We start from the raw sequence: 27374 nt of genomic DNA on the forward strand, positions 1-27374 counted from the left end.
GGCTTTGATTGTCTATGTCTCTGTGACTTACCTTTCATTCCTTTTCCCCAACCTTTGCAGCAGACTTGTAATTTGAGGGCTCATTATATTTAGTTTGTTATTTGTGAGCTACAGAGAGCTTTATTTTGGCAGCAAAAGAAAACAAGAGAGTACCAAAAGCAAAAGAAGTGTATTAATCATGTCCTTAATAAAATTATTAAGAGCTTGGAGGGAAACTGCTGATTTCTTTTAATTTTTAAAATCAAACTCATCTTTGCTAATCACTAGATAAGTTTAAGAAACATTTAAACTATTACTATCATCAAATGCAGTTTCAGAGAAATGAAAACACTTTGTAAAATTACGTGAACTGCATATAAATTTGTTTTGCAGGAAAAAGGGATAGAAACCTTTCAATGTCTACAGATCAAAATGTGCCTTTTTCCCCTCTTCAGAGCATCATTTTGTTTGGAATTTATTTTACTTCAATTCATATAATCCATTCAAAGGGAACTTTAACTCCTTTTTAAATTTTTTTTAAACTGAATTTCCTTCACACAAGGGCTGGAAAAACTTCAGATGTCATCCCTAATGGAAATGAAACAGATTTACACCCAAAAAATGAGGTTTTCATTCCCTATGCATCCCTATTACTTAACCTTTGAAAACCTAAGAGTGAAAGTGCTTTCCTTTTAATTACAGATGTTCTGCTTTTAGCAGCGCTGTCCCAGTGTCTTTGACTTTGTCCTGGTTTCAGTGTGTATCTAGGTGCTCAGCTTATCCAACTAGTTTTGGCTTCCCTGTACCTGCAGCATCACTTTGCTGCACTCTGGCCAACAGCTACTCTCCTTGCCTGGTGCTTTACTCCCACTGTCCAAATTTGGACTTGCTTGCCACCAGAATACCAAAGAAATGACAGCTGCAGCAGCATGGCCCAAACACGAAGCAATCACAGCAACCTTTGGCATTGAAGAAGAGAGACAACGCGTCTTGGAAATCTTACCGAAAACAAAAATGAAGTGGACAGGGATTTATCAAGTGGGGATACAAAGGCAGAGAAAACATCGCGGCTTTGGTATAAACAGAAAAAAGAACAGGCTAGTGGAGGGAGTAAGAAAAAAGCCAGTTCCATGCCATGTGGAAAAAAGGAAGGAGAATCTGGCTTAGAACAAATTTTAAATTTCAGGTTCGTTTTATGCAGCTTTTATACAAATTATATTACTGGCACAGCTGAGTAATAGATCACTCTTTCCTACCGTTCTATTTCCACCAGCATGCTGATGCATACTGCGTGTACCCCTCTGTGGGCAAGCCCTGGAGAGAATAGGAAGGCATGCAGAGACAGAGAAGACTGATTTTCACCTGGGAAAACAATCATCCTCTTCTTCCAAGACTTTTTTCCTCTTCTGCCTGTGCACCATTGTGTTACTATAAAGCTGCACAAGACAAGAAGCTCTGGCAAAATAATGTGACTGTTGAGAAGTAATGAGGAACAGTTCTAGCTAAAATGATGGCCATCAGCTGTGCTATAAGAGAATCCAAATCATTTTCCGTTCTTACCTTTTTTGCATTCATTATTACCAAGTTGCCTTTTTCTGTTATTTTAAAACAAATAAATAGTCTATTGTTACAAAATGGACCAGTCAGCCAAATGGTGTAGTCATTTTTAGGCAAGAAGCTAAATCTTTTCCAATGCAGTAAGTTTTGTAAATCAGAATAACAATTCACCCTTCCTTTGAGATACCCATAAATGTACATTCCTAAATGTTATTTCCTTTTTTCTTTTTTTTTTTTCTTTTTTTTTCTTTTTTTTTTTTTGTGATTGCTCCTTTACCTCCTAGCTCTGGGCAGAACTGATTTTAGGTAATACGGAAATGAAAACGAAGAAAAGCCTAGTTCAGATTTCCAGTTTCAGGTCTACAACCCAAGATATTGGTTTGTGTGGTTATCTGAACTGAAGCTTGGTCTGCAGTCTTGAAGATTTACTTCCACCATCAGTCTCCTAACACAGGGCATCCTCATACAATTTAATTTCTGCTTTCAAAACAATTGGGGAGAAACAATAAATTATTTTCAATGCTGGAAGGCCAGCAGATATGCTTTCTGGTCAAAAGTGCATTGCAGTCCTCTAGACAATACAAACTAATGCTTAAAATCAGGAAACACAAAGCTGTTCAAAGTCAGGTCATTGCAGCAACATCATGCAAACTGAAGGGACCGGCAAGCTTCCACGAGAAAAGTTTTTGGACCACAGAAACCTAACGCTGGCGGTGGTGCACATTTCTCTCCTCTCCATCTCATCTATTTCAGATTAAACACAGACCACCACTGATCAATGCTATTGCCTTTCTAATCACAGGTGCTGGTGAGATGATGCTATTGCCCTAGTCCTTTTCAAGGAATCAGCACGAAAATAAGGTGTTTGCTTACAGAGCTGGAACTCTTCTACCCTGCCCCAGAACAACAGCCATGCTCCTCTGAGAGGAACTAATTTGGGGTCTGTTGGACCCCTAAGCCATCACTCCCAGGCCACCCAGCCTCAACAAAAGGACTGCTGCACTTCACTCCATTTGGAGACACTGCTGGCATGCTTATCCAGCTCAAGGGACTGAACTGGCTGTGACAGAACTCTCGCTCGGCAAAGCGGCCTCTCCAGAGCTCGAGTGAGGCACATCATGTGTCTCTGCTTCACTGCTTTCCTGGAACTAAACCCAGATCACAGTGTGCACACAGATCATCTGGTCAATTCTTCTTATGCCAGATTAGTCAGAAATTAAATGTAACACTCTGTAACAGGTAAGCAGGTGGAATTAGAGACACAAGCACCAAGGAGTGAAAACAGGAAAAACATGTGAATTCCTGTATACTTATTTTTCAGAGGAAAAAGGCAAAATACAGGAAAAACAAACTAAATAAATAAAATATAAACATTATTTACAAAATCTAATCAAGTACAATATTAAAGAATGTGAGTTTGAAAAAAATCAAGAAAAAAGGATGTTACACTTATATCAACATACCTCCACCTGCCATGTCACACCTAGGGCAGGATTCATGGCATTTAACTTGAGACATCATGAACACATTGAGGTGCAGCCTTCTTCAGTAATCGGTGGGGAGACACAGGACTATCCCATGAGCATTTCACTGCACCCCGAACTGGGTGGGGCGAATTGTCCTCAGCTGGTGTCTCCATTACCACTGATGGTAGCCTAGACCTCCAGCTGGTGGGTAGCAAACTTCTAGATGAATATTAACTGAGATAAAGCCAGCGTATTGTGCACCTTATACAATATTTCTGTCTTTATATACAGGACAAAAGAAAATTTGGGCTTGAAATCCTAATTTTCTTCTTTTTTTTTGCCTGCCCTTTTGTGCCTCAATTTACCAGCTGTATGGTACATTAAAAAGCCCTTTTTACACATGACCCACATTTCCTAACAGAACACTTACTAAACCCTCACTGAAGGTAAAACAGAATTTCACATGCTGCTCCAGGAAAGGTGGGGAGTTTTTTTGCATTAAACTCCAGCAAAGAGGGGCTTATCTGTCACACCAAGACATTTGTGGTTTCTGGCATTCCTTAGGTTTGCATTGGCACTACTGATCACAAACACACGGGGAGCATAACAAAGCTGTAAGTGCAGATCTGAACCTGTGAAATGCTGAGCAAGTTCAATCACAGCTGACTGCTGTGGGCGTTGAGGGGATGCTGAAAGAAGCATTCCATGCTTGCAGGATCAAACCTCAGCCACACAACTCATCTGCAAAGAATATGACTAAGAGTCACTAAAAGCAAAGCCTCTGTCAAGGCCCTCCATGGAAAATAAATTGCTGAAGGACTTACCAGGCTGACTTCAGTATTTTTAGTAGAATTTCAGTGTATTTACACTCTACCATATTTTAATTCAATTCGTCAGATAAATATTATCCATTAAAGATTACACACCTGTGGATCAGAAGTTGTAAAGGTCAGCCTTTTCAAATTATTTTTCAAAGAAACCTTGGCCTTTCTTAAAACTGCACATCTTTGTACATAACCTGCAAACCTCCTGTCTGCAAAACTACCAAAAAAAAAGAAAAATATTGGTAAAACAGAAGTCTCCATTCATAAGGCTTCCACCTTTGAGCTCCCTGTGGGCTGCCTGCCTGCCAGAATGCTCTTTAGAAGCGAGCCAGTGGGGTACACAGGGCAGTGGCAGGAGATGCTGCCTTCCTAAGGAGAGACTAGGGACAGGTAGAAAGAAAAATCTTTTCAAAGTTCAATAGGCCAAATTTCTCTTTGAATTACAGCAGCATAAATCTGATCTAATCCTGCCAAAGGCAATGGGGCCACGCTGGATTTACACTGCGGGAATCTGAAATCAGAATTTGGCCTGCCATGTTCAAAGTCACAAGGACTTTTCCTAGTGCTTAGGAGGTCTTCTGTCAGTAACTCTTACACTTGTTCAAAGATGTAAGATGTCACCCCAAGTGTGAAATGCAGCACTTGAGCACTGCTTCCAACCCTCCTTTGCGCAGACATAGATAACCATGCAACACAGCAGGCAGGAGAGCATCAAGATGCAGCATTGCTGCCTGCCTGGCCTCCAAAGCAAAAAAGCTTCACTGTGGGTGGAATAGGGCAGTGGGACTTCAACACATGTGCAACTATTCAAGGAGTGAGAGAAAAAAGGCCCACGATTATTCGGTGACTATTTCAGTTTGAAGGCCAATACGAGAAAATAACACTGAATACTAACCATGTGTTATTTGGCAACTGAACGGTTGGTCAAAAAGTGAGAAAATAATTTGTTAGCACCTTCAGTAGCCTGCACTGGATAATTTACTTGCAAGGTAAATAAAAGAGAATGTGCCTGGATTTCTCATCTCACTATATCTCTTTCTGAGGAAAAGCTGCCATAGTGGCCAAGCCAGTTCTCGCCCTTCATTCAATTAGGCCTGATTCTGCCTAGGTAAATGTCTCAGACTCACTTAAGAGCCATCTGTAAAAGAAAAAGACTGTCAGCTTGCATCCCTATTTACTTCTTTGGGATGCACAAAGAATGGTCAAGAGGTCTTCTCAATAAAAGCCTTGGCCTTGACTGTCTGGCTTCAAGCCTGCAGGAAAAGGGACAGCCAGCTTCTCTCACATGTTCCCACTGGCCAACAGTAGCCCCAAGGCCACTGTTAGCCACACTATCTGGCCAAATGCACATTCAGGTGTGAATTGCTGCATGTCCTGTTTGTGAAAGGTGGAAGACTTGTATCAGGTCCACCTGCACCCCATGGAGGCTTTACTAAGAGTTATTAGCTGGCCAAAGATGCTACTCCCTCTCTGCATCTTGCCCTGTTCAAAAGCAGTAGCAGGATGGCTTGTTTGTGTAGCAATTCTTTAGAGACTGGCTAGGGTTTGGGAAAACAATGAAATGCCTGTGACATGAAGGAACAAAGTAGTGCAGTAGAAAAAAGAAAGATTTAGCTGGACTGGTTCAGACTGATTAGTCACTTCAGCTAACACCTATTTAACTTCAGGAGCTAATGAACACTTTATAGAGAGGATAGCTTTATTAAAGATTCAATTATATTCCAATTAAGATGTAAGAGCTGTATTAAGCATCCCTGAAAATACCACAATGTCCTCCAGCTACATGCAGGAAAAAACCTAGGCTATGATCCCTGGCTCTTCTAAAGTAAAACACAAGCAAAAATAAAACCTTTAAAAATTTACAATTGTCAGGGGCTCTTTACCCTTCTTCAGGAAGAAGAAAAGGGCTGATTTTTTTGTGGGTCTCTTCTACCTGCTTCTTTCCCTCCTCAGTTTTTCTCTGTTGCAGATAATTCCACATGATTAATAGGCTCTTCTCAGTAGTGCTACACACAGTTAGCTCTTTTAATCTGTCTTTGAATCTGAAGCTGTCTAATCCCCCAAGCCTTTGGCCCCATGAGACACCACCTGAGGATCACAGAATAAGATACTTCTCTTTGTTTTACATTTGGATGCACAGGTCTGCAATAGAAGGAAGCTCATTCAAATTTACCTTATCTGCCATGATCATAGAGGAGCCTCCATGGATGCCCAGGATGGGAGTGAGGGTCTGGGCAGAGATGAAGTCCAGGATCTGGGCAATGGCTTCCTGGTCTGTGTCATCAGCGAATACCACCCCTTGGATCTTCCGGTCAGACATGAGGTCACAGATGCGGGTGATGATGCTCTTGGGATCTGTCTCATTCATGGCCACCAGCTCCACCCGAGGCACCACTGAGAGGTGGTGGAAGTCATCTTTCTCGTGGGCATCTTTGATGGCCACTTCGTCTGAGGTCCCCACCAGGATGACTGCAATGCCAATGCTCGGGTGGCTTTTCTGGGCATGGGCCCCGCTCCCTGTTGTTGCGAGGACTGCCAGCACCAGCCAAAACCTTGGAGAGTAGCACTCCACCCTGGGCCTCATCTTCAGCTCTTACACTCCCTGAGTGAGGAAGAAAAAAGGGGGAAAGTAAAACAAAGTGATTAATTGACAAGTCAATCATGCACTCAGCCTTCAAGGTAGATCCATTGATCTTGCTCAGCCACTAGCTCTCCTCCCAAGAATCCTTCTAGTCTGGTGCCGAGCCCTTTGGCTACATTCAGGGCTCTGTTAAAGTTGGGGGGGTCAGACCAGTCCAGCCCCTGCTTCAGAGTCTGGCATCACTTAAGAGAACAGCTGTCAGCAGAAGATGGGATCATGTCATCTCTCAGGTCCTGTGTCACTTTGAGACCCAAGTCAAAAGTGATAGAGAATTGTCCTTTGACAGCTGATCAGCTGTCTTTGTGAAATTAATTGCTTATGTCAAGCCCATGTCAGAGTGCTCACCCTCAACACAAAGGAATGACTGGTGCTTGCAATCAGTTTGGACTTATGCTGGAGGTACAGGCAGGGAGACTGAGGAGACCAGGCAGATAGGGACTCCCTTTTCCTTTCTCAGCACAGTCCCTCCAGAATAAAGTGAGGACAAATGGGCAAGGTCATTGGATGTATATGTATGTGTGTCTCCATTGCATACACCACCAGGACACTCGCAGCTCCAGTGTGTAATACAGTCAGCCGTATGCTTTTCACCAATACAGGATTCTTTAAAAAGAAAAAAAAAAAAAAAAAAAAAAAAGGAAAAACAGGAATACAAAATTTCCCAGCTGTCATGGCCAAAACTGGATCAGGATCCTCCAAGTCCATATGACAGCTGTGTTTGCACAGAAGTAGAAATGCCAACAGAGCTTACAATGGTTTGCCCTCAGCTACTACAGCCAGGCATGCTACATTAATCTTCTCCCTGAGCATGTCCACACTTTATTTTGTAATCACAACAGCAGAGATGAAAAAAAACCTGATGAGGTCATCTCTCTAGCCCCTGCCTGACTGGGACAGTTCCCTGCGGGACTGTTCCTCACTCTTTATTCAGTCCCGCTTTAATAATAGTTCACATTTCCACAGCACTTTTCATCCTCAAGGCACTCTACAAACGCTAATGAACTAATTCTTACAGCACCCATGCAGTGTAAATATCAGAGACAACAGAACAGTGTCCCCCCCATCTGCCCATCGCACCTGTTGGAGGTAGCACTGCTTGGTATGCCCACCCAGGCATACCCACTGCTTGGTATGCCCACTGATGTCCCAAGGAGATTTCAGGCATTTCAAACTAAAGAAGATTTTCCCTCAGCACAACAGGTCCTGCTTAGCTACTCATGCCCAGAATTCTGTTCTTCAGCAGCCAGGCATACTTGAAATAAATACACCAGCCCTGGACTTCTTTGTGCTACACCTCTGGCCTTGGGTGCCCAAGAATGGGACTCTTCCACACTGTTCATTGCTACACATGCCTCTATCAAATTAACAGAAAGCACCAGCAGCAGGGACAATGCTGGCAAAACTTTGTGGAAGCAGGAAGTCCAAAAACAACCCTAGCTGACACTAGCCACCCACAGGGAAAAGGCCCAAGAGGCCCCATCTTGCCCTGCCCAAGAGAACACATGGGCTCAACACCTGCTCCCTCATTGTCATGCTAAGCAGAGAGGATGTATCTGCATTGAGATTACCAGATAAATAAGCAGATAATAAAATAGATAATAAATATGCACCGGAGAAACCAAATCCACTTAAGAAGCTGAAAGGGACTGTGGGTGTGAAGCACCAATCGATTCTAAGCTCTCCAAAGGATTCACTTTCTGAGAGATGCTCACAAGGAGAACCAAGAGACTTTGAGAGTTTGGCAAAATGAACAGTTAACTTCATTCCAGTATGACTGTTATCCTCCAATTACGAGTCACTAAATTAGATTCCTTCACAGTGAAATGCAGTCCCCATTTCTGCAATGCTTTATTAACTTTAATGCACTCTGTACGCTCTCTGTCTCTCACTCTCTTGCTCACTCACTTAAATGCTATATTCGTCCTCTTAAAGTATGTCTCCTGCAGTCCCTCTGCATCGACTCATACAGTGTATTATGGTTGGTTAGACAATGGCTAGTTGTGATGCCCAGGGAGGAGAGTGTAGGTTTTTCCCAGCGCCTTTCCCACCAGGAATAATTTATAGGGCCTTCCAACCCAGGGCTCAGGTAGCATTCAAGCAGGAGCTATACAGGCAGTCACGGCAGCTGTCAGCCTTAACGCCCAAGCACATGCTTCTCCCAGTAGGAAAAATGGCAGCCAAGAAACCTATTCCCTACTCTTCACTTGCATGAAAGCCAATAAATCTGTAGCATCTACCTCCAAGTGGGAGAAGACAGCCCAGATCCTGAAGAGTACATAGGTGCCAATCTGTTGGGTGTCTGTGCCCCACTCAGGCAGATTTTTCCATTCAATACAAGATGGAGTTATCTGCTCAGTGCCAGATCCTCAGGCTTTTGCCAGATATGCAGGGGAGCAGCCAGGGCTAGGAAGAAGCTCATTCAAAGAGGAGGTTGTCTGGGGCTCAGTAGTCAACCTGCCATCTCCAGTTTGGATCCTCAGCCATAAGCCCTCTCTGGATCAGGCAGAGCAATGCTCAGGTAGCCTGTGTCGTAGCAGCCAAGACATCTCTCCCTCCATCTCTCACTCACACATAACACATCTGTCAGGCTCACGATGGCTTTCAGGCGCTCCATGGGCAGTCTGTGTGACAAACAGCAGGGTTCTTCCAAGGGAATAGCAGGTACCAGGTCCAGGCTGGGCTCCCTCATAGGATGGGAGCTGGGGATGTGATAAGGCAGGAAAACATCAATAAATCACACCCAACCCAGGGCTGAGTGTGGTTTTCACCATTCAGCTCCCACAAGGCAGCATAGGGGTGAGCTGCTCAAAGACTAAATCAGGGATGCTTATGGTGTTACAATCCCTTCCCTCCTTGGAGCTGACTTGTGTTCAGGTCAGTAGCCACTCTTCAAACAGCTGCTCTCATGGGCTGGCTGTTAGAGAAAGGGACAGAAAGGACATCCCAATACCAACCTCACTTCGTGTTCCTCCTCTGGTCTGGCTCACTGCATGCCCCTTTTGAATGTGTGCTAGTAGAGACAAGGCAGGTGTAAACCACCACAGACTTATTATCAGATTTAGGGGAGCCCAGAACTACTGTGAAAATGTGTTTCTGTATACAGAGCAACAAGTTTTGTCCATGATTTCCACAGTGTTCAAGTGCAAACATTCACAGTACTCAATTAAGAAAGCACTGGAGTCAGCATGCAGACCTCCTCCTAAGTGTGTTCCTGTTTCCAGTGAAATGGGGGATGAAGAAAGTCACACACAAAGAAATTCATAAGCACCTGACAAGGCTACAGCTGTAAAATAGGACATTTACTGTTTGTCGTTTCAAGAAACTTTAATAATTTTACAGTATAATTTCACCAGTCAAGAATGATTATAAAAACATGCAAATATATTTTATTACCAAGTATTTCACATGAACAGATTTTCCTTTAGAGGTGGTGTGGGGCCACACAGTGTTTGAAGTATTTTCTGTGATTATGGCACTCCAAAACAATTTAGTAAATCCCAAACTCCAGACTGGTACGTAAAATTCTTTACACATTACTGCACACTATTATATTGTCTCTGACTCCCTAGAAAATAATATATGGTAGGGCCATTAGATAAAGTAGTTTTACAGACATATCTATATTTAGGTATAAACATGCCAGTAAAATCATTATACCTCTATAATCTTATTTTACTTACCAATAAAATATATCTACCACTGTAGGGGAATGCAGTGTGTACTTACTGCAGAGCAATGTTACACAATCACTTTCAAAATGGGAAGTGAAAGCTAACTTCTCCAATTGAAAATGCAAGAGGAATGTAGGTAGTCAGACAGTAATTATTCCAATTGGAATTTAGCCAGGACCAAAGGTTAGATTGCTTAAAAATATCACGAAAACCTTACTTGACACTGCACTTTTACGTGGATCAGACCTAAGATAAGTATTAATAGAAAATTATTAGGCTGCACAGGCAAAATACAGCTCAGCATTAAGAGATAGTTCTGGATGATATTTCAAAATACAGAAAGTATACAAATAGGTCACTGTTCATTCAACCAGGTTAACTGTAAACAGACTATTACTCCAGCAGTGTACAGCAAAGCCAGGCCATATTCAGGTCAGGTAAAGAAACTGAGGCAGAACAAGGGCTGGTCACAGGATTTTGGGGGTAGTTCTGTTGTGTGCTGACACTGGTACCTGCTCCTGCTGCAATCATGCCTTCTAGGTAGCCTTGCACAATACCCTCTAGGAAGGGTGTTTGCAGGCTCCCCAGACCCAGTCTCCAAGCTCAAGACAGCAAGAGAAAAGGAAGTCATGTAATACTGCAGTTCCAGACAAAAAGCTGTCTTGAAGGCAGCTTTCCTAATTAAGAGGGAGACAATGCTTGGGAGAGGAGGCTGAACAATGCCCCTAGCCATTATCAAAGGAAACTTCACAGGGATACTGGCTCCATATGGGAGAATGAAAAGCCTACCTCCAGCCTCCCCCTCCTATGCTTCATTGGAGGGACACAAGGAAGTTCCTATCCCAGTGGTTTTTGGTCTCTGCTCACTGAGAGCTCTGATGCTCTAAGCACTGCTTAAACTTCAAGCCACAGAATCTGAATTCAGCAGCTAATTTTGTATCTGTACCAGCTGCAATGCTAATTCCCAACCCTTCTCTCATCACTAGCCCAATTCCAGGCCTCACCACTATCACACCCTCAGCCCCATTACTACCTAAAGACAGATGTCCTGCCAGACCCAGTGTGAGACATCAGCATTACCCTTTGGCATTTGCTCACCTTTGACAGCATCTTAATTCACAATGCCTTCATTTCTCTGACAGTTTGAGCAGTACCAGACAATGAACCCAAAACCAATCCTTATGTTTCAGGATCTAGTTGGAGGTAGGAAGAAATCCATCTCACCTGTGAAATACTTTAAAAACCTCGAAGGTGCTTTGGGCCTGGCATCCAACACACCACCCGAGAACAAGTGCACTAGAAGAAGCTGTAGGGAAGTCAGCATTGCACTAGATGGCTACTGGGCTCTCCCACAAGGAGATACAAGTACATCCAGATCAAAGAACAACACTATTTCTGTATTTACCAATGACAGAAGACTGGTGGCATTTTGATCATTTTTCTACTACCTGCCTTATGGGCAAACTGAAGGAGCTAAGAAGAACCATGGAAAAAAAGAGGCAGGACAGACTGGAACCTTATCAACTCTTATTCCGAAGAGCTGGAGTTTAAAGCTATAAACCACACCACAATTTACACCTAAGTTTCTCCATCTCTCTGATTTTTGATGACCCAGTTTCAGCTTAGGACATGCTCTCAATCTCATGGTTACTCTGCAATGTAGACATGCAGCATATTGTGTACCTCTGAAGAGGCATTCCTCCTCTAACACTGCTGTAACTATTATCCTACCACACCTTCAGCCCAGGCTATTTGTACATTAACAACTCTTGTGCTGCTGTTTCCCGTATTATTGCTTACCACATAGGTGACATAAGTGCCCATAAATCTTCTTCTGGCTCACAGCCCTGTTGTTCCAGGAATTTTGTCAACAGACACAAGAGGAGGATGGATCTGGGGCACAATAGATGTGTCTTGAAAGCACCTGCACACTTCAGGTGCTGATAAACAAAATGAATGATGCTGCAGGAAAGTCTCCATACATTCAGAGCAGAAAGATGGCAGAGACTAGGGACAATGGAAATGCCACACACAGTGGTGAATGCAACAATCCAGCACCCGGACCAAAAGGGTTTATTATGGTGACCCTGAGTTAACAGCCCTCCAAGGGCATTTCAGCAGTTTCAGATGAAAACTGATATGGTTTAGTTTATTTTAACTAGCTTTGGACATCACTAATATTCTCATTCTGAGCTACAAATGCTCCTACAACAGTGGCAGAAACATTCCTCCAAGGTCTTTTGGACAGGTCTTCTTTCTACTCTTCACAATCACTCCCTCTCCAACACGTACCTTTGTCCATGCCTGTAACATCCCACAGATCCATTTCTATCTAACATACAAAATGTTTCCAATTTTCCCTAATTTCTCCCAAGTCAGCCTTGTGCTTTTGGGGGATGCATCACATACCCCCAGCCAAAGCCTTCAAAGCCCATGGAGCTCCCTCATTACCTCACTGTTAGCTTTCTTTCCATAGACACTGGGTGGAAAATAGCACATATGTTTACTTCTAGTATCTATTTATTTTCTTTAGAGCTGTTCTTTCTTTACTAAACCAAGTACAAACTCCTGCCTGACTTGGGCAGTGTCAGATACATCAGACGCTAGTTTGCCTCTGTCTATCCAACAGGTATATGCAAGAATAAGGTGAAAAAGTGCTTCCCCTTCTCTAACCCATGCAAAGGAGAAGAGCAATTCTCTCCCTGCACTTAAGGCAGTACAAAAAAGGCTTTGATCATCAATTAGACCCATATCATTCCCAATAGATGAAGAACTATGCCTTATTATTTTAAGCTTGCCCAAGGGTAAGTTCCCAATGTCCTTCCCACTTCCTCCCACCCACATATTTTACATATCACAGCTGATAGCTTATACAGCCACAGCCTGCAACCTTCTGTTGAGACCAACACCAAATGATTCATAGAAATCAAAAATTAAAATCCTCTTCTTAATAGTCGTGCCCTTCCCCCAGTCACTTCAGGATTACTGTCTACAGGACCTGCTTTAGCATACTACCTGCTCTGAAACAACTCAAACAATAAGATTACCACTGCTAGGAGATGGCTCATATTTTGAAACATATCCCTAAACTCAGCCTAAATTTTCTCTTTGCTCAGCTATCCTGTAACTTTAGTAATATCTCCTTCATTCAGCCTAAACCATTTCTCCCTCTCAACTCACCGTTTCCACCATGAAAATGCTTGTAGGTGGTTATCTGATCACCCCTTGAGACTTTCCTCTGCTGCAGGAAAAGTTCAGCTGTGTTTATTGCTCCTCATAATTCGAATCCCCTTGGATCCCCATCAGGATGAGCGAGGGAGAATGAAGGAAATGGCTGGGCGAGGGAGCAAAGGAGTGGGTCTGACCTGCTTACCCAGACTGGCACACACGTGCAGAGCTGCAGGACTCAGTGTCACACACACAAAAGCCATTAAGAGAGACAGCAGGTCAGTCTGGCATTGCCCAGTGCCAGCTTCTAAATGCCAGAGCAGAGAGGCTTGGCACAGCCACCCCTCTCTGCAAGCCTGGCTTGCGGAGCCAGGCTAGAACCACTATTCCCCTGCCAGGATCTCACCCTTCCCCCAGCATCCTGCTTAGAGAAGTTTAGCGGGTTGAGACAGGTCCTCCCTGCCAGAGACTGAAATATCCTCACCACCTGGAGGGTTCAGTTGCCACAGCTGTCACTCCATGCATGTGTATGCTCCGCTTGAAACAAGGGATTTCAAAGCTTACGAGGCATACACATTTCCCACTTGCAACTGTTGTCTGCCCCAGCTCAGAACTGAATCTCGGCTCAGAGCGAGACCATCCAACTCAAGGGACACGCTGCTGCATGTGGGGGCCCCTCCACAGGATTTCAGCATGGCTGAAATTCAGCAGCTTTGCCTCCTGAAGCGCAAGACTCAGTTTAAACAGGCAGCAGAATGCTGCGCAGAGCAATGCCAGGTTTGCCTCTTAAATAGAACTGAAGCCCTCTGAAAATCCATTGGACAATCCCTTCCTTCCTTTCTTAATTCTCCACTTCCAGTTTTCATTTCCAAGCAGGAATTGACAGCACATTAATAACATGAGGATATTAAAGACCGCAATTTCCAAAAGCTAGGGATTTAAATACCTCCGATCCATTAATAACCATGAGAAACGCACATTTAACTTCACTTGGATGGTTTGGAAAAGCACATCCTTGGCATTTCTCATTATTTGATGTATTAATTGGAGGTTTTCTATTCAACTTTAATCAACTCTGTATTTTGTGCATTGACAGATTGATACAATAAATTTCAAAATTTAAAAAACAAGGAGAATTTTAATTTCCAATGGTGGAAATAAAATGGGAAATTTATTTTTTCCCAGGCTCTCTCATGCACCTCGCTCAGTACCTGCTCATTCCCTGCATCATTTCCTTCAGAGGAAAACACAGAGCAGGTAAACAGAGTCTGCACTGGCTCTCAAAGGCAGCTGCCAAATTCCACACCAGTGCCAAGATCCCCACTGATTACTCAAGGTCTCACATCAAGAGACAGTGTTAAATTATTTGGATGTCAGATGTAAACAGTGTAAAAGCAAAAAAAAATCAGAATCCTTTTTTTTAAATATACCATAAACAGGAAAGAAAATATTTTCTTTTTTAGGCCAAAATTGAGTGATTCCTTCTTCTCTAAGTCTGAGAATTCTAGAAAGGGCATCTGAGTCAGAGGGAGACAGCCTCAAACTACACTTGCACTTTGGACACAGTCATATTGTTTGCTGCCTATCTTCTCACATATAGTGTATCACACAGGATACAGTTTTAAAAGCAGCATAAAGCTGCCCATCCCTTAAAAAAGATCTTCATGGGTGCACATTCCAGTTTTGGAACCCATGCAGCAGGGACAAGGTAGGAAAAAATATGCACTGCCTCTGTTCATGATGGCACTGCTACAGCAAATCTGAAACAGCCCTAAAGCAGAGTGCCAGGGTTCACCAGGCCTGATCAGACTCTTATGAATGTGTTACAGACAGTAGAAATGGCAGAAAAGGTGACTTGATGCCTGAAGCACCAAGATGTGATGAGGACAAAAGAGCTGCTAAGTGGAGGTAGTGGTGTGGAGAGAGAGATGCATCCTTGAGCTGGTCCAGGACAAAGCTGCAGTGCTGCAGAGGTGGATGGGCCACATTTCACAACCCACCAACATCCCTCAGGAGCCTTGTGGCCTCTTGTTCTCCACTGCTGTGTAGCATTTTGGAAAGTGAAGTTTAGTCACCAAGGGACCCTGTGACAGTGCCAGCCTTGTTTATGAAATAAGACAGGGAATTAATCTGGAAGTGAAAGGGACCGAGTTAATGGGTTTAGCATGTGGAAATAGGCATGACAAGGTCACTGAAGCCAAGAAGAGTCAAAGGTCAGGCCACTAGAAATGATAGAGGACTACCCAGAAAACTTTGGTTTGAGTCTCCTTCTTTGTGATTGCCTGTCTGTTGATCCCTCCCTTCTCCTCACTCTGATCCTTGGTAAAGGACTTTTATGTTCCCATTATCGTTACTTACTGAAAAATAAAACTAAGTCTACTCCAGAGTAATAATAAGGCAAGACAAATGTATGACACCTAAAAGGGTACAATTGAAGGTATTTGGAGCTGTACATTCCCTATCCAGAAGCATCCCAAAAAACACTTATCACTTTAGAAAAGCTTGATCCTTACAATAAACACTAAAGCCAGGATAACTGGAGAATTGATAACTGCAAATCAAAAAAATTTGTGATCCTCTCATTTTTCTTGTCCTTTCCCTCTTTCTTCTTCCAACCCAACTCTCTTCCCTTTCCCTAACTTTCTGAGTTCAATGACCAGTAAGGGACCAGCCATCAAGCAGCTGGATACAATATGCTTTCACAGTACATTAGTGCTGTGCACCAGACCATGCTGTGCCTGCAATTGTATGACAGGTCAGGGCCAATTCATCTTACTGAGACCTTCAATCAGCAGTGTCCAGAAAGCTCTCCCAATTGGAGGGACCCAGCCCAGCAGCCACTGACCTCTCCTTCTGCTCAGCACTCGATCATATTTACAGCGCTGCAGTGAAGGAAAGATACACAGGCAAAGCTATGTCAGGACCACAGCTCATCACCGGCTGTTGATGCTTCAGGGACAGGGATGGGAAGACCCAATCCAAACAGACCAGATTTGGCTCAGCTGAATGCCATTTCCATGCCTTTTTTTTTTTTCTGTTTTCTCCAGCCTCTCAAATTCATTGATGCTGGCTACTTCAGGCACCTTTCCCAGTAGCTCATTCCACATTTCATTCCTCCTCATGCCAGTGAGTGCATGCGAGGAGGTACCAGCCCATGTCAACTCCCAGACCAGCTCCACCAGTGACTTCATCATGGTGCAGTTCAGCTCCCTTGGACCACATCTGCTCTACACAAAAGTTACTATAGCTTATTTTTGCAGCAGGAAAAAGAAGCATTAGCAACAAGAGTAAGAGATAACATGTCAAGAACACAATTGTCACAATACTGAATACCAGTAAATAAAAATCAATACTATGGAGAAAGTGTAGCCCTGGCTCCTTAATACTTTAAGATCAGTTTAGTTTTAAAATAGTATAAGAGGGCTTAGGGAAAAAAAAAATCCAGTATTTCAATGTTCCCTATCAACTTCCTTCAAGCTGCAATGTATGTCCTACTCTACCACTCTTCTCCATCCATCATTTTTCTCCAATCCATTTTTCTGTTCTTCATGGCTCCATTTCCCACTTTAAGCACTGTCATATTTTTGGTCCATCCTTTTTACCTCTTAGCTCACTTGTATTCACACCATTCATTGTCTGGGTTTAAATCTTAAGAGCATGGAGGGAACAAACCACAACAGGTGAAGTCTTGTTCTAATCCTTCATATCACCATCTAAAACCAATAAGCATTTTTTGAAAGTGTAAATGCCATTGTTTTTTTTCTCACGCTTTGCCTTATTCTCCTCATCAGAAAGATGGAGATGCATCTTCTCTGCTTCATAGAGTTGGAATGTTTAATTATTTATGGTATTTAAAGTACTTTTGACTCTCAAGCAATAGAAGCTACAGCAGCTGAGATTATTATTATTGCTTTCCACTGCACTTACCCGAAGGCAGCAATGTCTTCTTGTGAGATCATACCCAACATTACTCACAGGATCCCAAGAGAGTGTATTAAAACCTGTATGTCCAAGATCTTGAGGACAATAAATCCTAGTTTAGCTACGAGCAGAGAGAAAGGAAATCCTGTAATACCACAAATACTTGGCAACTGCCAAGCTAATTCTTGATACTCAATATCGACTTTGCCACATTGACTCAAATTGAAAACCCTGCTGATCTGTAGTTTTTGATGAAACATGTTAGCAACTGCAGGTTTGTTAAGCTTATGCTCACAAAAATATCTTAACTCATTATATATTTCACCTGGTCCTAAGCCTTGTTGGCAAGGAAGAGCAAGAGCAATGCGGAGCTTTGGTGAGGGAGGCAGAGCTGCCATGGGCAGCCAGCCTCCAGGGGTGGAGCTGCAGCTCTTCTCAGCACCAGGGTCCATCCTCCAGGCAACTTCCAACCAGTCCTAGGAAACTCCTGTTTCATCAAGAGATCTGTCCTGAGGGTCTGACACAGATCCAGGAGGTCTGGTTCCAGCAGCTCTTGGACAGTGGAAATGTAAAGCCCAGTTCCATTTCAATTCACTTGCAGAAACTCAAAAAGGAGATCACCTAGGCATGGGTCTCCAAAATACAGAGCCTGGATTGAATTTGATCAGGGGGAAGGTGGGCAGACCAGAGCCAGCAGGCTTTGAACAAAAAATCTTGGGAGCTCTAGCTCATTCCCAAACCAAATCCAGGAGCCTGCAGACCCCAAGAGTCCTGTCTGGGGCTTCAGTATCAGAGGTGCCAGAAATCTGGGATTCATGGAGAAGTCCTCACATGTAATTTTGAGGCCCCATGCCCTTAGACCGGACCATGAGTTACAGCAGCCCACAACTAGAAGCCCTGGAAGCTGGGGGAAGAAATACAGCTGTGACAAGTTCACCACAGTTAATTAGTGACTCTTACAGGTACCTCTGAACTTGCAGTATCCCAACCTTTTTACAGGGAAAGGAAGGGAATTTCGACATTACGTTTGGACTAAAAAAGTTCCGGCCTCTGAAGGTATCCCCCTGTGTGGAAAAGCTTCTTGCACCCTGCAGGTTTATGATGCTGTCAGACTTCACAAACTGCACTGCACTGTGCCTGAGCACCTGAGTGACCCCTGGGGAAAATACAAAGGGTTTTGAGGGGTTCTGGAAGCCACAGGGTAGTTGTTAGAGACAAACTGCTTTGCTTTGGGGAATTTTTCTGTTGAGCATGGACAAATGATGATGGCTGGAGTAGTCCTGGAGTCAAGAGAAGAGATGCCCACCCTGACTCAGTTTCTTCTTTCAGTTCCCACTATTTCCTGGGTTACACTGCCAGAGAGCAATGTTGAAAGACTAGTGAATTCCCACTACAGAATTAATTGTAAAGTAAAATAAGGGTGCATGTATTTTTTACATGCACACACACAGAGTATATATTTTTTATATAAACATAAAGAGTTTGTTATCAATTTTTATATAAATTTAGAGGGTATATATGCACTCCATCTCATCCTGAACCAGGAGACAGGTCTGCATTTCTTCAAAGGTGGAAAATAGGTGAGAGAAGCAGCTCTTTCCCCCTTTCCTGTCAGACCTGAAATGGCACCAGTTCCCAAACATACTAAATCCATGTATTCCTGAAAATGGGAAAACTCAAAAACCATCCTGGGACAGAAAAAGAATAGGTGGAGACAACATTCAAGTTGCATCCCTATTACATCTAGGATGTAACGGCCCTTGAAGGAAATCAACTTCTAAGTCAAAAAACCCAAATGTTACTGCTACATCAGAGGCCAGCACCCAGCACAAAGCAGCTGTTCTACTCCCTAGAGTAATTTCTGGGCTGGAAGAAGAGGCACCACTCAGACAATGGGTGGGGGTTCAGTGGCTATATTGTCAGGGCTGTCTTTACACTGCCCATCTTGAACTGCTGCAATAGCACTGAGGTGCCAGTCCTGCTTTCTGAAGGACTTTTATACAACCCTGAGGTTATTATGGCAAACAACCACCGTGTTAAAGCAGTCAGTTAAAATGGTCTTTACCTAGGTCTCACCCTTGTTTGTATACAGCAGTACCAATATTGACATCGTCGATAGCCAAAGATTATAGGTTGCAAATATTACTCATCCCCAAAATGATGTAGATAAAGCAAACCCAGTTGTGTATATGAACTGCCTCTCCTAGGGCCTTGAGCACACCACTCATCCCCCTCTAACTTCCTGGGGCTACGCTTCCTGGGGCTACTTTGGGGTTTTTGTGTTTCTTCTACTCAACGTAGCTTTGATTCTTCTCCAGGCCAGGTCAAGGCCACAGTGAAGTGAACTTCAGCCCCATGGGGTCCCCTGGTTCAAATAAAAAAAAAGATTTAAATATCAGCCCTTAGACACCATCCTTGCTTCCTGCAAAACCTCTCTGACACAGCCCTGCTTTGGTGTCCTGTTCAAGATGACAATGTGGCAGGACCTTGATTCCAGGCCAGGAGGCATTTCTGCACGCAGCCGTGTCAATTGTTATATTTATGAAGATGCCAAAGTATATTAAAATTCTCAGAGGACTTTGCACTATTCATTTCCATTACCACTGTGCCAGAGGGGTGTAAATCCCCTTTGATCTGATGTGGCAGCATCTTAAACCTACTTTGCACAGGTGTTAGCACCTTTTTGAGGTACTGCGTGCCACAGGAGGGGGTTCATGATCTACATACAGAGCATACATCCAGATAGAAGCCTCTTGCCACACTCCTAGTGGTACTTGTCTCAGGGGAGAAAGGGAAAAGCTGGAACAAATAAGACACTTATGCATTATCAACTGACTACACTGTTGGTGTTCTGGGATCCCCTCCTCTTGTTAATACTTTATCTTCAGAGCCTGCAAAGCTTCAGGGACTCTCCACCTCCCTGACCATATTCCTAGCACAGCCCTGTCATCACTTCATACAGAGTTGGGGTACTTTAGCAAGACAAAAAACAATACCCATTTATCATTCCTTCTTTCCTAATTAAAGAAATCAGAGGACTCAACAGACCTGGAGCAGAGGTGAGTCGGTGGGCAAGCTGTGCAGCCTTCCAGGTGATTCATCCACCCAGGCTGGCCTGGCATGCAGCTAAGGAACCATCCTCTCCAGATCCATCTGCCTTCCAGATTCCCCCCACTGCTATAATTTTTATTTGTATATAAAATACAGTTGCCCAAAATCATATATTTAAAGAGAAAAAAAAAAAAAAAAAAAAGAAAGAAAGAAAGAAAAATCACCACCTTATACCCAAAATATCAGATACCCAGACACTGGGGAAAAAAAAACGCACTCAGGCAGTGCATCAACTCCCTAAGGGAGGTACTCAGGTTTGAGTTACTGCCAAGATGACATCTGTAGGGAAATAAGCCACCAGATGCAGGGAATGGACAGCAGGGGCCCAGAGCAATGGGAAGGGGAGGGAGGGAAAAAAAATAAATAAAATAAAAAATAAAAACAGCAAGCAAGAGAGAGAAATAAATCAAGAAATTAAGCAGTCCAGTTTGTTCATCACTAGCTATTCTGCTTTACAAAATTTACAGGCGTTTTCCACTCCCTATCTCTACTGAAGCAGTTTCACAAATGTCCCAGTACCTGCTTAAAACCATCTGGCTTGCCATACCCCAGCCCAGCAGATTCTCAGCCAGAAAGGTTTCACTGCCCATTGGATCAGAGAAGAGACATCTTCTCTATGGGTTCCCTCACTTCTTCCCTCTACCTAGAGGGTCCGCAGTCCCCTCATAAAGAAAAATAATCTCATACACATTCCAGCTTTCAAAGCAAGGCATCTTCCCAAGCATCCCTTTGGTAATGTCGCTCCTGTCTCCCTCACGCCTTCAAGCCCACTGGTGTGAAGAGGGGATATGTCCCATGCCAGCAGAAATGGGAAAAGAAGAGGTTAATGTTTCGCCAGATGCCTTCGGACTTGTCACAGCAGGGAGAGAAACATACTTGAAAAACCTGGCCCTGGCATTAACCATCATCTCCTGGACTGGTAATGCAGGGCAGCTGGAACTGCTGGGGCTGAATACCAGATGTGAGATGACAGGAATGCAGAGCAGCAGTCGCACAGGGCAAACATGGAGGCAATAAGAACCACAGGCTCCCTCTGGGACTGCAGTGACATGTTCAGCAGACAACACATTTAGAGCAAGAGCAGTGGAAAAGATGCACGTACCAAAGAGTCAAGGGAGCAGAGTAATGAAGAGTCAAACCATCTGACCACAGCTTACAATGAACAGCATCGAAGCAAAACAAGCAATGCATGAAAGAAGGGCAAGGTCTAGGGAAGGTTCTGCAGCATAAAACATGAAGGGCACCAGCCTCTCTACAGAGTTCACCTGCCCAGAAGACTTCACCCTGCCCAACCCAGCATCAGCCCAGAATGAACACTAGCAGCAGTTCTAATCCTTGTTTCACAGAGGCCCTCTAAAGGTCCTTAGACATCATGCCTGAAAACTCAGATGCCCACCAGACAACTGTATTTTGTACATGTGAAATCTTTGTACTTGTGAAACCTGTACCTGTTGTCCAGCACCTGAAGGAAGCGAAGGAAGGTCCTTGTCTTTTCCCTACTGTTTGCTGTGTTCCGGGAGACAACTCTCTACTATTACAGAAAATATCATCTGATGCTGAAACCTCACTCAGAGATATCCCTTTCTTTATTTTATAACCTTCACTGGAATTTTTTGTTTTGATGGGCCTCATCCCAGCTCCAGGGTGTCAGCCAGATGTCAGCACAGCTGAAACAAAAGTCTGCTGCAAGTAGACAACTGGTGGGACAAGGGGGTCCCATGGGGATGGATGTGACCACACTTTCAGTTGGATGACTGAGCCCATGTACCCTTTTCCTACAAAAGTTTCAGCCAGAAGGGGACTAAAAGGAAAAGGACTGCCCCACAGTGACAGTCACAGAGCAACTGGCAGATGTGCTAAGAGCAAAGCAGGTAGTCCTTGCAGATAGAGCTGCATCGTAGAGAGAAGGATGACAGAGATGCTTTGCCTTTTCTTGTCTTCAGGTGCTTACTACTCCCAAAAAGCCCATCAGCCTGCGCCCTTCCTGTAGCAATGCACACTTTCCCAGGAGGTGGCCATGCACAGTTAGGTGCAGGCAGTCCCTCCACTCTATCACAGGCTGACATCCATGCCAGGTGCAATGCACACACCCACATACCCATGAATAGTGACCAGAGAAAGTGGATAAAAGCTAAGGGAAAGGAAACAGCAGAGCAGAGAAAGGGAGGACAAGAAGAAATGTAAGTGAGAGGGACGGTGAAAAGAAGAGATAATAATGGGAGAGAAAGTGGAGAGGGAGTTACTTTGCAAGTGGTAGCTAAAAGTCTCCCAACGTTTACAGCAAATGATGCATGAAATGCACTGTCAGAAATGTGATGCCTAGAACCTATTGCTGCTAAATATTTAATCTGATTGGCAGGGAGCCGCTAAAACCTCAGAGTCTGGATCTCAAGTTTCTACAGAGCAACAGGTAAAGTAAATACTTCAACATGTAGTGATTCACCATGGGTGTCACAAGTCCTTCCAACCTGCAGCTCTTGGCAGGGAAAAATGTTGTCAATGGATATTAGCAACATTAGAAACAGGCTAGAGGAAGGGTGCTGTTTGTGGAGTTTGGCTCCCACTACAACCTAGAGAAAAGGGGAAGGTGGATATGCCAATTGTCTTCTTCAATCTACGCTGCTGCGAAGATCTCACACAATGCAGTTCACGTCCCTCAAGCACAAGAAAGTCATGCAGAAGCGTGGTACATCAATGCTGCAGTTCTACTGGCTCACACTTCCCTGCATGTAATCCCCGAAGCCAATCTGCAGGCAGACCAAAGGCTGCCTCCAGCAATCAGCTTCCACCGTCTGTCGAGCATGAAGCAGGTCAGAACGTCCTGCACACGCGTGTCCTAATGCCAGCACCACGAATGCAGCCGGGCAGCCGGGGTGCAGGCAGGTACACAGCCCTTTGGGGTAGGAAACCTGATTAGCTGCTGCTGCAGCATGGTGAGGGGACACAGGGCAGCCACCTGCTAACAGGGGCTTGCACACTGCACACCCAGGGCAGTGTCCCACTTTGCTGACTCTACCCATAAAGCTTTCAGAGGCGCTGCCGTGCATGTCAGCTCTGGTGTCCTCGAGCCAGCAGCTGAGCTGGAGCTGCGTTCCCAAGCAGTGGCTTCTTAGAGCTTTGCAAAGGAGGAGGATTGTGTTTAGATAAAGCTTTTGCGGTTTAAAAGTACAACTCCATTCTGATTTAGAGTCAAACCTGGCCACTCAGAGGTAGTCTGAGGAAAGAAACAGACTTTCTTTTCAATCATTTTGTATTGTTCAAATCCACTCATTTCCAGAATGAAGCTATTTAGAGGGTTGTTTATTTAGGTATAATGTAACATTTTAGATTTTCCAAAACTAATAAATGTTAAAATACTCAGCTCCGCTATAGTGAGTTTCACACCAAGTTCCTCACCACCATCCAATACTCCAGCAACAGTAGTACAGCTCTTCCTAAGAATTCTACAGGTCCAGGGCATGTGGTTGACTCAGTGCTGACTGGCATTGATAACTTACAGACTGCATGAGCCAAGTAGCTACCTTCCAAAAAAAGAATAAATAGATATAAGTAAATACATAAGAAGCGGAAAGCCATGACAGAAATCTAGGGAAAAACCAATATGCTCCATACTTGGTTAAGATGACATGGGATTTTACTGTATCCAAAACCTTATATCACATAAAACACCTGCAAATCTAACACTGGCTGCACAGCATTGGAAGTCTGGGATGAGGGCTTCACAGATAAGACAGCACTGAGATCTTCTCTAGATCTTGCAGATCTTCCAATGGATTCACCAGCATAAATCTCCCATCATATTCCCCTTTCTGTATTTCTGGCTGCTTTGCTGTCCCTGTTGCAGCTGTTCAAGGAGCTGACTTCATCAGAATCTGCTTTGTGAAGTGCTTTTCTGCTCTGTATGGTGCTTTTACTTGCTTGCTTGCTTTCAGTAAGTGCCAAATCCCTGAAGAATGCCAAGGCTAGAGCTCCGAAAGCTAAAACCAAGTAAAGAGTAAGTATGATTCTGTAGCATCATCAGCTGAAAAGTGACACCTCACAAGCACAAAAGGAAGTGTGACTTTTGAGTACAGCTGTACAGTGTTCATCATCCCAGCTCGCAGCAGCACAAGTAGGCTGAGTGACTTGCTCATGGGCTCTGACAAATCCTGCTACTGCTTAAGACTTGTCCAAGCCCAGCTTGCTAGGCTTGTGAGAAGGTACCGTGGGCAGCTGGCAAGGCAGAAGGAGACCTATACCTGTGTTTCAGCTACTCCAGCTGACAGCCTGACTATTCTGTCCTCAAGCACCAACGAAGGTGGGCTTGCCAGACCACTGAACTGCTGCAGGAAGAAAGTGCTGGGGCAAGGAAGCAAAATGACTTTACTGACAACATTTCTTGATTAACTAAATAAAAGCCAATTCATAAACAGTCAGATAGGTGGACCCTGATGATATGCCTCCTATCTTTACCACAAATTGAGTCTTCCCTGTAGCCCAGGACAGCACAGCCCCACACTTGCACACAGTGCTTCAGCCTTTGCCTTAAGAAGTGCCCTTACAAATTTGCAGCAAGAACCCATTTCTCTGATGCTGGGCTCCTGTCACTCTTTGAAATTCCTCTTAAAATTGTCCAGGAACGAGCTGTGACACCAGGACATAGTCACTGTCCTACAGGGAACTGTGTTGAAGCACTTATTCTACAAATGGCCCTGCAAACAGGTATCACAAAAGAATATGTTTAGGATGCTCTTCACATCACAATCAACACAGCTATTCACCCACAGAGGCTGGAGCCACCAGCTGAGATACTGCACCAGCTAATGGCTCTGTTTTTTATCATCACCTCTTCCTTTCACTCGAAAATGCACTCAGTCTTAAAAGCAGATCAGGAAATTAACATTTCCAGGTATAAAATACATCCATGTATAAAATAGCCTAGCATGTGAAAATGGGCTTTATATGAAAAACATGCAGAATTTTTTAAGCACAACTGGATGGGAAATACTGTGATAAGAGTTCTTGCTTCAAATTTTCCCATGCCTGTCAAATGAGGAGATACAGAACTGCACACTTTTTAAAAACTAATTAGGCTATTTTATTCCTCAAAAAAAAAAAACAAAAAACCAAACAAAAAAAACCATTCAAACCAAAGGGGCAAAAAAACCCAGCTAATCAACACTTTGTTGGAACTAACCCCTCATTGCATTTTTTGTAAGAAGTGTACATTTCCTCCACAGACCTTCAATTGCAAAAGACAGCATTCAAACAGATCTATAATCAAAGAAAATATAAACAGAAATATTAATAAACATGTTGATACACATAATATGACTAAAAAACCTGCAAGAAAAGGCACCACAGCTCTGTCTTGTTCAGAAGCTCAAGAAGATTTTAGAGGCTCCAAAATTACATGAAAATTTACTGAATCAAGATCAGTTTCTCAATGCCTACAGTGTGTGATAAGCAAGTGTCTCATGTCACCCCTGGCCATTTACATGCATAACAATTCCCCCACCCCTCCTGGCCTCCTGGTCACCCAGCACTCAGGCTTCTTCTTCACACAGGTTCTGCTTTTCCCAGCTTCAGGCAAGGGCCCACTTTCTTCTAGATCTGCCCTTAGTGACTAAAGGGAATAATTGGCCCCTGTCCTCTCTTTGTAGCAGTCCTTTACAGAATTGCTGTTTGGTTTCCACCCACAGTTATCTTTCCTCTAGACTGGACATGTTTGGCTCTCTAAGCTTTTCTTACAGGTGTCATCTACCCCATCCCTGTGCTTGCTCCCACTCCACCCTGCAAACTATCTTTTTGGAAACACTGCACCCTGACATGGATGCAACACTACACATTCATGGCCAAAAGGACCAGGGAGAAATTATCTATGGATCCTGCAAATCAGCGGGAGAGGACTTCTCTGGGAACACCACACCCTTTTCCTCCACCCCAGGAGAATTCTGGACACTGCTTGTAGCAAAGCTTCAATAGTCTACCATCACTCCCCTGGAAACAGTACTTTAGCCTCTGCCACATTTCACAGCAGGAACTGTGCTGTCTATTCAGCGCTTTCTTTTGTTCATTTGCTGCTATTGTTTGGCTACAGCTACTTCTCAGTCTCTGCTTCGGCTCCTGCACAGCTCTGGTAGCAGTGCAGAGCAGGCACCTGACCAACAACCACTCCGACAGCACTAAACAATCCCTCGTTCTCTCTCTTCTCTGTTTACATTCTTAAGCACACACTTTAAGGCAGTCATCACATCTCTCTTTTAATTGTCATTTGGCCAAGCTAAATGTAATTAGTTACTTTAATCTTCCGTCTTAGATCAATCCCTCCAGCATCTTAATCATTTTTGTTGCTCCACTGAATTTGTTCTAATTTGCTGCCATCTTTGGGGCACTAAGTTCTCCAGAAATTAGACTAGGTACGCTCAGAAGAGGATCTGAAGAAAACATGACTAGAAACACACAGGAAACATTTCCTTGCTTTAAGACACAACAGTTCTGTTTATGCAATCCAGAAATCACATCAGCCTCTTTGCTGCCGCATTGTACTGTGAGTGCATATCTCATTTGCTAACCGGTATAACCCCAGTGTCATTTCTAGCATTACTACTTTCCAGGGGTGTACCTCTCATCTCTGCTTTCTTTCCAAGCACAGTCTGATTTTAACTCCTACTATTCAATTTACTATCCACTCTGTTAATCCTCAAATCCTATTCTGAGGTATGACTGCTTAGCTTGCTATGTATCTCAAATCTCTTTGATTTCCAGTGGAAATACTCTCACAAAGCAAAGGCATGAGGTTTGTCATCAGAGTAAAGTCAAGACATATCCCTAAATTCACAAGACAATATGGATTCTTTACAGACATGTCCCCATCATCTGTCCCTCACCAAAAACTGCCAAAAGGTTTTCAAGGGCTTCAGTTTGCTTTGGTGGTGACCAGTGCTGGGCTGCTGTGTGACAGCCTTGCTGCCCTCAGACAAAGCAATGGGCCCTGGAGACCCAGGCAAGGCCCTGTGACAACAACTGGGAGCACTGAGCAGGTGCTGCTTAAGCA

At 43.8% G+C, this 27374-nt stretch overlaps 1 protein-coding gene across 6 annotated transcripts in view; it reads right to left on the reverse strand.

Annotated features, from left to right (window-relative positions):
- GRIN2B (glutamate ionotropic receptor NMDA type subunit 2B) overlaps nt 1–27374 on the reverse strand; it is a 224926-nt gene that overhangs the window by 181898 nt on the left and 15654 nt on the right. For all 6 annotated transcript variants that reach the window (XM_038153482.1, XM_038153478.1, XM_038153480.1 and 3 more), the window contains one exon: nt 6000–6428. In XM_038153482.1, coding sequence (XP_038009410.1) covers nt 6000–6410 — 411 coding nt within the window. In that variant the 5' untranslated portion in view covers nt 6411–6428. The remainder of the gene's footprint in view (nt 1–5999; nt 6429–27374) is intronic.

This window comes from Motacilla alba, chromosome 1A (genome assembly GCF_015832195.1).
Source record: "Motacilla alba alba isolate MOTALB_02 chromosome 1A, Motacilla_alba_V1.0_pri, whole genome shotgun sequence".
Taxonomy (NCBI): Eukaryota; Metazoa; Chordata; class Aves; order Passeriformes; family Motacillidae; genus Motacilla; species Motacilla alba.